General features: G+C 39.1%; 1 protein-coding gene across 15 annotated transcripts in view; it reads right to left on the reverse strand.

Annotated features, from left to right (window-relative positions):
* Nucleotides 1-3,058: 3,058 nt before the first annotated feature.
* Nucleotides 3,059-13,541, reverse strand: part of Srsf11 (serine and arginine rich splicing factor 11) — a 31,994-nt gene continuing 21,511 nt past the window's right edge. For 5 of the 15 annotated variants that reach the window (XM_015993799.3, XM_076575296.1, XM_042280215.2 and 2 more), the window contains 8 exons: nt 13,220-13,269; nt 11,572-11,699; nt 9,543-9,624; nt 7,900-8,031; nt 5,926-6,015; nt 4,983-5,078; nt 4,483-4,621; nt 3,059-4,381 (listed from right to left, as the gene is read on the reverse strand). In XM_015993799.3, the coding sequence (XP_015849285.1) occupies nt 4,187-4,381; nt 4,483-4,621; nt 4,983-5,078; nt 5,926-6,015; nt 7,900-8,031; nt 9,543-9,624; nt 11,572-11,699; nt 13,220-13,269 (912 nt within the window). In that variant the 3' untranslated portion in view covers nt 3,059-4,186. Of the gene's footprint in view, nt 4,382-4,482; nt 4,622-4,982; nt 5,100-5,925; nt 6,016-7,899; nt 8,032-9,542; nt 9,625-11,571; nt 11,700-13,219; nt 13,270-13,541 lie in introns of all 15 variants that reach the window. The other 10 variants (XM_006974904.4, XM_076575297.1, XM_076575302.1 and 7 more) reach the window with 3 other exon arrangements.

Genomic DNA, 13,541 nt, shown 5'->3' on the forward strand with positions numbered 1-13,541 from the left:
CCTACATGATTATTAGCTAATAGCAAGCAGCTGAAGGCAAAACTAAAGCCCATGAATAAAATTGGATTTTCAAGTCAAGTGCAGTGGTACATGCATGTAGTCCATTCGAACTATCTGGGAAACTGAGGCAGCAGGATCAAGTGGTTAGAAATGTACCACTTTGGTTTCGTGCTTGCCTTGTCTGAGATGTTAGGTTCAACCTCTCCTTTCCACTAAGTCTACAGAAGACAGATCTAGTTGAGTACAGAAAGACTGGAGAGTGGACCACTTTGCAGACAACTGTAGCAGGAATCTTAAAGAGTCTTATTAATAAAATGAAACCTGTGGCCAGTTATTGGGGCGAATGCTGGAAGGTCAGAGAAGCAGAACAAGCCACAGCTAACCTCACCTGGCCAACTCCTCAGCTGGTCTTGTTTCCTCAGACTGGAAGCTTTTGTGTCCTCATTCCAATGGCTCTCAGCTGAACTGCTGCTCGAAAGCCTGAAGGTTAACCAGCTAAAAGCATCTAGTTTCTGGTCCTCATGCCTTATATACCTTTCAGTTTTCTACCACCACTCTCTGGGATTAAAGGCTCGCTTTGTGGGATTAAAGGCGTGAGTCACCATGCTTGGCTATATCCTTGAACACATGGATTTCTGCCTCTGGAATGCTAGGATTAAAGGCGTGTGCTACCACTGCATATCCTAAATATCTAGTGGCTTTTCTGTTCTCTGACCCCAGATAAGTTATTTTGGGGAACACAATACCACCACAGACAACTAACCATCAAATTTGTCCATGGAGAATTGGACAGGAAGTAATCACAAAGCTAGCAAAATGAAGCTCAGCCAAAACCATGATTTGGTAAACTATGAAGCTGCAGGTTTATAAAAACATTTGCGTGCCAGAAACCTCAGACAGCATTAGCTGTCACCTACAAGTTTCACAGCATGTCAGCAGCCAATTTTTAGATCTCACTGCACAATAGGGCTAGGTCAAAACAAAAAAAAAGCTGCTCCTTTCAGCTTGCTCTGGAACAGTACTTCTAACCTTGCCATATCCTCAACACATGCAAGTCTACAGGCATTCAGAGTCTTATCAGTTAGTTCCCAGTCATCAGGCTTTGATATTTTTCAAGTGAGTATATAGAACAGAAACATGTAACACAGTAACTCCACCTCCTGTCTGAAGGATGCTGCTGCAGGGTGGTAAAATTTTGGAAAGCAATGTCAAGTTCAGCAGCTCAAGACTTCTGAAGTGTCTTCAGCTTTCTAGTTGTCCTTATGCAGGACACCCATGCTCCAAACTTAAAGGTAACAAAATGTAGGCCATTTCAGTCTGCTCTGGGATCCACCCTATTACAGCTGCCAGCCCCTCCCTAGATCCACTTGCAGTACCAAGTACAAAACTCAAGTCATTATTGTTAAATCACTTTCTAAAAACTAAAGCTTCTGTTTTCCTGATAGCTGCTATCCTGATTCTTTGTAATCATAGACATATTAATTTGGGTGCTTGCTAAGTATTTTAAAGTTTTTTGTTTTGTTTTTACATCCAGTACTAAAAAGTGAATTTACCTTCAGAAAGCTAAATCAATTTGTATCTAAAATACATCCTGATTATTAAAGATTTGTAGCACTCCACTTGTGACCTTTAACCTTCAGTTTCTCATGGAAAAAAAAAAAAAACTAAAAAGCCCCATATAACTTACCAGTGAGTTTTAAAGAGGTACCATTGTCACATTAGTTGCATACTTTACAAAAATAACCTAATAATACACTACCTTTTTTTGCAAAGAGCATACGGACAGCACTTATAGACACGATGTAGTCAGAATTCATCTTCCCATAAGGTGCAGATGCCATCCAAGAGAACTGAACACCTTAAGCCTGGTTTAATTTCTGGCACTCCTCCCTGTTACTGATTAATTTTAAAATAGGAACTGCCATCCACCAGCCCAGGGATATCTTATTTTAGCAAGGTGGTGGCTTCTACAGACCATGCTTGCCCCCCAGCTCACTGAGGCTTACCATGGAGCCATCATCTTTCACTAATTATATAGCCTCAAGTTTTTCATGACTAAAAACTATGCAAAATAAATAAGGACAAACACTTTTCTAACAAAACCACTTTTATTTTAAAATTGTTTTACCACCAAATACAGAACTCAGTGTGGTGGCAGTGTCCACTTGGGTCCAACTATTTGTCAGCTAACAGGCGTGCCAGTGCAGTACCAACTTTATGCAGACTTCACCAAAGAAATGCCCTAAATGAATCTGCCTTCTGGCGACATCAGTGGCACTAGTTTACAACAAACTGTAGCAAAGTGAATGTCTGCATTAAGAGGTTGCTCACAGGCAACAGAATGAACTTTGGATACTGATTTGCCCTGGGAACTGACAGTGTTTTCCTTGTTTCTTACAGAATTGGTCATGCCACCACATGGTTCTTTTATCTACTCAAGTGTTTAAGCAAATGTCACCTACATATCAGCTTTGTTTTAAAAATGTAGAGGCTATTCAGATCATTAATGGAATCTGATGCATTTGTCATAGACCAAATTCTTGCACATAAAATCCTTAAAAAGTTACTCAACTACAAACTATACAAATGCTGCTTTTCTCTACAGCAATCAATGTATTTAATAATTTATAATCAAAACTTGGAGACTACAAACCCCAGTCTCTATCTCCCTCTTAGCCACCCAACACTAGCCATTTATCTGTTTAGTATTGTAATACAGTACAAACGTGATCAACAACTTCCATACTATTTCTGAAAAGGCAAATTCCTATAATGTCAATGAAAATATAAATTTACTAGGTATAGGTGAGATCATATTTATCCCTAAGACACTGTTGCATGACCCCAGTTCTACATCCAAAACACAAGTTATACCATAATTTAGACAGAAGGAACTGTTGACAATTCTGCTGGCATCTACCCTGAGGTGGTGAACTCACTCAGTTTAGTTACTATGTTTGAACATGCAGACAAGGAAAGGAAGAGCTGAAGTGGAAACTGACGAGTTAACGACATACATTCAACCTGTGAATAAACACAATGCAGTTCTACAGGAGTATGTCTTGTGAGTTTCAGGGTTTTATTATCAAAGTCCTGTAAAACAATTTCAGAAACTGTACATCAACATGGCACAGATGGTAGCCTACTTTTGTTTTTTACTGCACAAAAGTGAAGCTTATAACTCCTGTAACTAAGAAAACAGTTATCTACCTAGTCTGCATATAACATGGAATCACTGTGCATAAGATACCACTGCAATCAAAGTAACACAAATTTATTGGTTTTGTACAACTTGAGATCAAATAAAAGTACATTATCAAGATTTGTCGTATTTTAAAAGCACATGAAGGTCAATTTAAAATGCACCACCACCTCCTCTTGTTCAACAGTGAGCTTTAAAACAAAAGTTGAAAACTGAAAATCAGGACGAGGTCATTTTCTTCTAGTGATGAACTGGATAAGCAGGTTGCGTTCACTGGTAGAGACGTGAAATAAATTATTGGAAAAAAAAAACATAAGTAGCTATGAAAAAGTGAACAACTCTAATTCAAAACATCATATCTTACAGCCAGTTCTGTTTGAAATTTTTTTTCCTGTAATTTAAAGCCTACTTAGCCATCAAAAAAGGTTAGTGCATATATAACCTTTGAAAGTTAAACAAAGCCACAAAAATTTAGCCACGGCTCAAAAGGCTTATCTATCACAAATGCTTGTTTCCAGATGTAACTCTAAGAATGTTAATTTGTCATGTCAACAAGTAAGACCATTAAGTAGGTCACTGTGTTGGAGGGTTTCATGACATTTGGGGTAACATGCAATCAGTGCATTCCCTACATGGCTCTATCACGGCAAGGACTCAAACTCTAGAAATACTCTAAGTGAACGCACTGAGGATCATACGACAGAGACAATCCATGCCTGCTGGAGATGCATGCAGCTGTTCATTTGTGTTAGAAGCAGCAGTTGCACAGCTGCTTGGTCACGCAAATGGATATCACCATGGCAGTGCTGGTCACCCAGGTACCACTTTCTAAAAGCTTTTGCTGTAAAGAACTAGAGGTCACAATCGGGTGTTCTGCAGCCATTGGTAATGTGCAGCTGTATACACTTAGGTGAGATGAACACACACAGCATTAGGTATCATGAGGAATGATACCGAGGCCCATCTGCAGCTAGCTTCAGGGGCTCAGTCACTCATATCCATGTCTTCTTCGTGGTGATCATCCCCATTCACTTTGGACTCTCTCAGGTCACCCATCCCCTTCTCCACAGAGCACTCCTTTGTTTTAGGGGACATTGCTTCTGTTGGTCTCTTCTCCTCCTTCTTCTCCTTCTCGCTGTCATAGCCCTGCTCTTCTTCATCATAATCCCGTGTCACCTGCTTTGCCAAGGAGAATGGAAAAATAAGCTTCTTCAAAGGAAAAGCACTTCTTCAAAACAGGGACAGCACCTTAGTGGCAGTGCCCTGGCCTGTGTACTTACTTTGACGTCTTTGTCGCTCTCAGACTTCCTTTCGCGATCCTTCTCCTTGTCTTTGCTCCTCTTCTTTTTACTTGTTGATCGTTCCCTTTCATCCCTGCTTCTTTCTTTGTCCTTATCTTTTTTCTTCTCTTTTTTATGTCTGGGAAGAATGAGAGTTAAAATGTGCTTATAAGAGCTACTTTGCAGGAACTTCTGGCAGTTTTATTCCTAAGTAGGCAACAGGTCTTACTCTGCTTAGATGATGAGCTTATTAACCAAGCTCACTAGAAAGATCACAAAGAGCCAAATCAAAACATCAGACAATCAAAGAATCTAAGCTGGATACAGGCCTGAAGTGCTAACCCTCCACGCTCAACAAAGCACATACTGAAAATCTCTAGAGAATAATGCCTTAATTGCCCCCCACAAATTAAAGTGTATGTAAGAAATCTAGCAGTTTAAAAAATATTTACCAGTCCCAAATATTACAAATCATAGGTATAAACAATTGATACCCCTACCTCCGTGGAGATGGTGAGCGAGACAGCTTTCTTTTAGGAGACCTGGGCTTTTTAGGAGACCTTGTACCACTCCTGCTTCGCCGTCGTCGTCTCTCCCTGGAATCACAAATGTGCAAACTAGGCTTTAAAATATAGTGTGGTCTCACTAGCTCCATTAGAATCCCCACAGCCCAAAACCTGCCTCACAATACGGTTTTAGGCCAAAACAATCTCAAGCTTAAGAAAAGACTAATGTGATGGGTTGATCTGAAGAAGTTGGGGAAGGTATAAATCCCTTACCTTATTAAATATAAAAATGAGTGTTTTTACCTTCTTAATGGAATTTTTTGAGACAGAGTCACATAATACAGTCCAGGTTAGGCATTATCCTGTCTTAACTTCCCAAAAGCTGGGGTTATTTATGTGTGTGTGCTGCCATAATTTGGTAGTTCTTTCAAAAGGCCTTTCATCTAGTGCTGCAGTTTTCTATGCCTCAGTGGAACCAGTGCCAAATTTAAGGACACCAAAGCTTATTTTCATTTTCTTCTCCAAATTTTACATTATTGCTTCTCAAGTCTTTGATCTACTTTTCAGTCTTTAAAAAACATGGCACAAACCTTCTGGTACATTCATATAAGTGCATCTGAGCATGTCTGAACAACATATGATTGAAATCGAATTGAACATTATGAATAGATTTTCTACGAAGTTTGCCCCATCACTTCCATTTTCTGTGTAATAATTTACACTATAGTCAAAGAATGACACATTTTTGCCTTCCATTCACTTATCACAAAACTACTATATGGGAAGTAAATATTCTTGAGCATAATACATAAATATGGTAAGCATCACAAATGAAGCCTCATTTTCTCAACATCAAGGTATTTGTCTGATTCTGGAACATCTGTGTCCTACTGAAAAACACAGTCATCCCTCAGGCCTCAGGGTGCTGCTGCCTTACCTGCTTGCACTCCGAGAGCGTCTGGCCGTACTGTAGCTTTTTGGTGGAGTTTTGGAACGTTTCTTTTCTTTATCTTCTTTCTTTTTGTCTCTAACAAACATAATTTAATAAAGTGAAGAAAGACTAACACTTCATTCCATGTACTCTCACTTTTGTTATGACACATGGCATATGTATGATAAAATAATTTCTCTAAGCCTTCCATTTTCTTGATAGTTCACCTAGAACTTATTTCCAATAGTAAAGTAGCCTAAATGCTGAGAAATTATTTAGAATGCTGGCCAGTTTCTTGTGTTTGGTGCTGAGTTCAATGGGCTTAGCTGCTGTCGTTGGGTCCTTTTCACTTGATTACAAATTCCTGAACTCTGTCACAATGTCAGAAACCAACAAAGCACCACAGCCAGTCACCACAGCCAGTCGCTCTTTCCTTCAATGAGCACATGCCCAAGAAACCCCTATCACAGACTAACCAAAGTTTGTACCTTTTTTTTTGCTACTGCATGTTCTGGGCTAATCAGTTGCCATCTGAACTCTCCTGCCACAATGGTTAGGTAGGTACTAAAACCACACTCAATTCCAAAGCTCTTTACAGGTCCTTCCCATTCATTTCTATTTAAATCCCACAGTATACATTCTCCACCTTGTCTCCTTCCTCCTCTGGTTCTTCTGCTCCAGCAGTCATCTTCTCTTGCCAGACAGCCTTTATTACCAACTCTCCTAATGGGCTCCAGTATACCTTCTCAAGTACACTATCCACTGTTAGTCTTTCAAAGCACGAGTGAGTGCTACCACAATGCTCTCCCTTCAGTAACTGATCAATACACCTGAATTTGTACAGCTATCACTTAACAGTGTTCCTTCCCATTTGACTATTCCTTGCTTTCAATAGAAAGTTCTTAAGGAAAGGAATGCCTGATTCCTTCTCTGTGTACAGAAACAGTTCCTTTCCCATCAGTTAAGGTAAATGCTCACCAATGATAAATGATTGGGGGGCAGGACAAAAGGGAACTAGTATAACTTTAGTTATTGAAGACTAGACCACTGACTTAAAAAGAATTTGTCTCTGAATGAAAAAATGGGTTCTTTTTCAAAAGATACATTTACTTATTTTTAAACTTCTATGTATGTATCTCCATGAATTTACGTGCACCAGAAGAAGGTGCTGGATCCACTAGACCTGGAGTTACAACTAAATGTGAGTCACTTTCACTTGATGTCAGTTCCAGGAATCAAATCCAGGTCATCTGTAAGAGCAGCAAGTATCCTTAACTCCTAAGTCATCTCTCCAGCCCTGAGACTAGTTTAAAAAAAAAAAAAATTAAGTTTGGGGGGAAAATGCCACTCTCTCTTTTCTTATAAATCCTCAATTAACTTTATTGGTCAGATCATGGGACAAAAGACTTTCTCTAATATGGCTCCATGTTCAGACCATAAATGATCCTTGAGGAATGTTTCCAATCAGTGATGATGACATAAAGGTAGATGAACACTGCTAGGTGTCTGCTTGGAGTTCCTTGGCACACGACAAGAGAGGTCTGGGAGTTCAGAACCCAGACCCACAGCAGTGGTTGAATAAAAAAGAGGAAAGCCAACAAGGTAGGTGACAAGGGTAGCCAAAAGAATTTATTACTAAGAAATGTTATGGGGCTAGAGAAATGGCTTAGCAGTTAAAAGCACTCATTGCTCTTTCAGATGACCTGGGGTTCATATGTAGCGCTAGTTCCAGGGGATCCCATATGCTCTTCTGGCCTCTGTGGGCACCAGGTATGCACATGGTGCACAGACACACATGCAGGAATACCCATACACATAATTTTTAAAAATGTGAAAAAAGCGTCACACCTTCAGCTTGGCAAGAGATAAGAAACCAACAGTAGCCCCCTCCCCACACCTCACCTATGCTGTAACAAGCAAAGGATAGCACTAGGGTCTCAAGAACTACAGCTGCTGCCACTGTCTGTACTACAAATATACCTGGCTTTGGACGTGCTCCTTGACCTTCTACCCCTCTCTCTGGAATGAGATCGTCTCCGTCTTGGACTTTTGGATCTCCTTCTACTTCTCGACTTGGAGTGTGACCGCCTCCTTGACCGGCTTCGTGACCGCCTAAAAATGTAAATGAGTAATAAATGTGCATGTAGATCTAAAATACACAAAACATCTACCTCAGAGATACGAGCTTTGTATCAAACAAAAATTTCCTTCAACTGCTGTCATCATTCAGCCCAGTTATCTTCCAGACCTCAGAGATTACTCACACGTGTGTTCATGTGCACACACTTTGTGCTTGTGCATATGACTGTGAGTCTATGCACGTACACATGCATTCTACAAGCTGATGATGCCAGAAGATTCCATAACAAAATATAACCTCCTAAGAACTAACAGATACAGGTAATCTAAACTGCGTATGTGAAGGATAAAGCATATTATCCCTTAAGGAAAACAAATCTGTTGTCATTAATAAAATCTGGTTGTCAAAAGAAAATAAAAGATGTAAAAACCTGATACTGCTAGGTAAGAGTTTCCTGATTCTTTGGTTTTATGATAAAATCTGAGGTGATTAGTAAATGCCATTTCATAGAATTGGGTAGCAACCAGAAATTACATCAAATTTGGACAATTTACCAAAGAATAGTGATTATAATTACCTGAAAATATTAAAACTAACTCTTTTTCTAACTGCAAAGCCATGAGCCTAGGTTTTAAAATATGTCTGAACAAGGCTGATTATGATCAAAATAAATTGTATGAAATTCTTAAAAAATAAAAACATATTAAAGCACGGTGAGCTAAGCACGGTAGTATGGTCTTTAATTCCAGCACTTGAAAGAAGCAGGTGGATCTTTATGAGTTTGAGGGTAGCCTGGTCTACATAATGAGTTCCAGGCCATCCATGGCTAAGTACTGAGACCCTATCTTAAAACAACAGACTCCCTTCCCAAAGAAAACAAAAAAAGTAAACAAAACTATAGTGTAAGAATTTGAATGCAAAATACAATTTCTTCTAATAAGCTAAAACTTTAGGTTGGTGAAGTACACTAAACCTTTTTCACCATCAGGTGTTTTGGAAGTGGTTAAGTGTTTTTTTGCAAAGCTCTGTAAATGAGATGAGTTAGCTATTATGATAGCTTCAATTTATAATATGGTCAGATATAATCCACATAAGCTAAACTTTATTGATTTCATTTTTTAAAGTGTAAAAGCTATAGATTCTTAAGTTTGGAGGGAGACCCACTCAGCTACAGAGAACCTTACGTATTGACAAAAGGGTATAACAAATGTGGGAGGTAAGAACATATTTAGCTTTAACTCTTGCTATGTAGACAGCAATACTACTAACAATTCCAAAGTCAGATCAAGAACACGTTTCAAGTTTTCTGTTCTTTTCATACAACTATGGCATTTTAGTGTTTAAGTCTCAAAGCTTTCCTACTAGTGAAATGTCCTTAACTGCTTTGGTTTTAAGTAGGAATCACCTATTCACCTTATACCTTTCTCCTAATATGCTCAGAGCAACTCCTCCCTCTAAGACTCACAGCAATGATTAATGATTAGACCCACTTTACATAGGAGGTAGTCCTTAAGGTACAGGTGATGATCAAGAGGCTGCTAACCTGTGCCTGGAGGATGAGGGGGTCCTCCTCCTCCTCGAGCGCGACCTTGATCTCGAGTGTCTTCTCTTTTCTTCTTTCTTGTCTAGATTTAAAAGAAAAGGAACTTGTATTAAGAAATGCTTAACCAGAGGTATATGTGTGAGGTCAGGAATGGAATGCCAGTCTCCTGACTGTCCAGAGCACATCTACCCACTGAGCCATCTTGCTAGCCTTCCAAGAATTCTTTGTCTTTATTTCAGTCTCTATAAGATACTTTCAAATGCTGTAAGTGATCATCCTATGCACACTCACCAGGAAGCTTACTTTAGTGATATGAATTCCCTCAACTTTCAGTAAATCCTATGGCAATTTGTAATTGCTAGCTAAGGTTTCCTCCACTATCTAATATGAATTGCTCTGGAGGGCCCAAGCATCCCCACAGGTCAATGTACTAAAGGCTATCTTTTTTATTCTTTTCTTTTCTGATTTGTTCTTCAGAAGGTTCCACTGCATCCTTTTTCCTTTCTGAGAGTGTTCCACAAATATACCTAAAATTCAAATACTTTTTGATTTTCAATTCCTAACCCAATGAAATGTTCTCATCATACATGTTTGTGTGTGGGTATATTTAGAGTACCAAGAACACTGTCTTTACCACCTAAGCATTTATGTTAAAATTCTAATCCGAAGTCATGACTCCTTATCTTGTCACTGTACCTCAGTGACAGAATCTGACTCACTTTAGGAAGACAGCTTTTCCCTGATACATTCCCATTCTTCCACTGCCATTTTCAATTGTAGTGTACCAAACACTTAAGGAAAACTCTCCCAGTTCCAAAATACCAAATTTCTTTCTTCAGGACCTAGGAGGCAATTAAAGCCACTGCCCTTTTCACATGCACACTATCATCAAAATGATGCCACCAATTCAGTTAGGTAATTTCATTCATGGGTTTTAATTTACTGTGAATGCCACAAATAAGCCACATAACCACAGAATTCACTGTAGGCTAGCCGGGGCGGTGGTGGGCCACACCTTTAATCCCAGCACTTGGGAGGCAGAGCCAGGCGGATCTCTGTCAGTTTGAGGCCAGTCTGGTCTACAGAGCAAGATCCAGGACAGGCACTGAAACTACACAGAGAAACCCTGTCTCGGAAAAAAAAGAATTCATTACAGGCAAGTCACAATCATTTCAGCCTCAGTTTGCAACAGAAGTAGTTAGAGCATAAAAACTCTAGATAACCCAGCTGTACATCTAAGACTTTTATTAATTACTTGACACCTTATCAGATGATATGATTAAAGTATTTGCTATCAGTTTATTCTTTATACTTAAAAATTACTTTCTAAATAATAAGTAAGAACATTTACACTTACTAAGGGAGTAAAAACAAACAAACAACAACAACAAAAAAAAAATCAAACATTTAATCGGGAAAATGTGCTTCATCACTGTAGTGGGTAGCCATTCCAGCTGGGATCTGGAAGTTCCAACCCCCACTGAGACTCTGGCAACTGTCACGCCTATGAGATGGGGCCAGGGGAGGCGCCTGGAGACCCGAGATCTGGATGGGCCAAGACCCTGAGACCTACCTACCCCTTAATTTGTGAGTTACGCTATTAAATAAATATCCTTTTAACTACGTGGATTGGCCTTAATAATTTCACCAATACATCACCACAGATTCACATATATAAAACAAACATACACTAGGATAATTCAGTTAATCAATCTCAAAAAGACAATCTATCCAGAGCTAGTTTAGTGGTGGTTTACTTGCTTAGCATCCACAAGCCTCCAGGTTCCTTCTCAGCAACTCCTACCATACACCCAAAAGAATCTGACTGAAAACTCTATTACATGTTCTGTCTCTCAGAATATAGGAAGTCTTAAAACAATGACAGCAACAACACAACAACAAAAAACCAAAACCAACCAACTAAACAAAACCCAAGAATGTTATTCAACAACTTCTATATTTAGGCCATTACCGGCTTTACCAAGAACCACAATTCAACATTCAAGGAAAAGATGTATGAGCATATTACCTGGCTCAATAGCGGCAGAAATCAGGGATTGGGCCTCACGCACCCTCTTCATGGCTTCCTCTATTTCTTTACTAGAGGTGTCTGACTTCAGACTTGGTGAAACAAGACCAGCAGCTACATGATTCAATCTAAAACAAGCAATTAAGAAAAGAAATAGTTTAAAATCTATCTTTTAGACTGCAGATGGGGAGAAACTGAGGCAGTGGCTAACACCTCACAAAGTTGCACATGAAATCCTGACCACAAAGATCTGCCTTTAAGTATTTACACATGCAAGAAAAACAAAAAAACAAAATCAAAAACAAAAGAAAAAACCACTAAAACAAACCAGACAATAGTGATCCATGGGGAGAGTGAGATGTCATCAAGAACAAATAGTCCTTGAGATGGCTCAGCAAGGAAACACTCTTTCTGCAAAGCGTCATAAGTGTGAATCAACTTCTTAAAACTGTCCTAACCTACACACATACTGTAGCTTGTATGCATGCAAAGTCCCCTGACAAACAGATTTTTTGAAAAAATAAAAAATTACTTTTTTAAAGAGTGCTGGGTGTGGTGGCACACTCCTTTAATCCTAGCATCTGAGAGGCAGAGGCAAGAACATCTCCAGGAGCTCAAGGTCAGCCATGGCTATATAATGAGACCCTGGCTCATAAAACAAAACAAAACAAAAACAAAACAACAACAAAATAAACTAAGAGTGGGCACAAGAGCCTATAATACACTGGTACTACTGATTATGTTGGGCTATGGGGACAGTAACCACAAAGCCAAACTGACCATTTCCTTTCCCGTGCCATGTTCTCCCATTTACTAATAGTGACTCTTTGACCAACTTAAGAGACATGGAATAGAGCTTCAATTAGTTTACAGAGGGAAGAAGCCCCATGAATGTCACCATCAAACAGAAAAGAATTCCAAGTACTGTGTAAAAAACCACCTGTTAAGAACATGGTAGTGTTAGTCACCTAATAGGCACTTCCTTCTCAGTCTAACTTTTCCTATTCCCACCACCCTCAGGGCTCAGCTTCTCATCTAAGTTTTCTCTTTGTGGCACCTTCCCCTGGCACCTCTTTATTTTCCCCACTTGAACGCGCATAGTCTGCTACAATGAATGCTTAATACTGATTACAGAAAAATGTGTATTTTATTGGATTCTTTTTTTTTTTTTTGAGTCAGGATCTTACTATGTAGCCCTAGCTGGTCTGAAATGTACAGTTCACATGCCTCTGCCCACCCCTCCAAGAGCAGAAATTAAAAGTGTGTGCCACCATGCCCGGCTCTAATGTGTATTTTGTATGAATCATCAATACACAACTTTCATGCTATCACTCTGTAACAAGCCACTTACAATTATTAGGAAACAACCAAAACAAAACCCTTAATATTGGGACTTTTTTTTTGGACTTCCTTTCTTGTTTCTACAATGTGACACATAAAAATGTATTAAGAATGTCCTAAGAATAAGCTAACTTTCTTCTGTCAACACTATCTGTTTTACAATGTAATACATAGCTTATGTCTTAAGAATAGCTAACTCTCTTTCTGTTAACAGTAACTCTTTTCAAATTGGTGTAGTGGTCTTAGTAAAGTGTTCTCTAGACAGTTACACAGTATATAACCAAAGGAGACAAAGAAGAAAGCTTACTTGGGATCAACAGTACTCATAAGCTTCAACAGCTGGTCTGCAGCAAGAGACTTCAAAAAAAAAAAAAAAGTAACTACAGTGAGCACACAGAACTGAAAAGTGATGATAGTTATTTTATTTTCTTAGTTTGTTGAAAAGTTCTAGGACAAACTAGCAAACAGTGCGATGTTCTGTGTACATCCTTGACAAACAGATAAATTCAAGCTAAGAATTGTAAAAGGTGATGTTTGTGGATACAGTTGTGGAAGAGGAGGGTAGCAAGTTATCAAGAGCAAGGCTGAGCAGCCCAGATTTATAGGATCAGCTCTTGGTTATTCCAAAG

The sequence above is a fragment of the Peromyscus maniculatus genome, chromosome 6 (assembly GCF_049852395.1).
Source record: "Peromyscus maniculatus bairdii isolate BWxNUB_F1_BW_parent chromosome 6, HU_Pman_BW_mat_3.1, whole genome shotgun sequence".
NCBI lineage: Eukaryota > Metazoa > Chordata > Mammalia > Rodentia > Cricetidae > Peromyscus > Peromyscus maniculatus.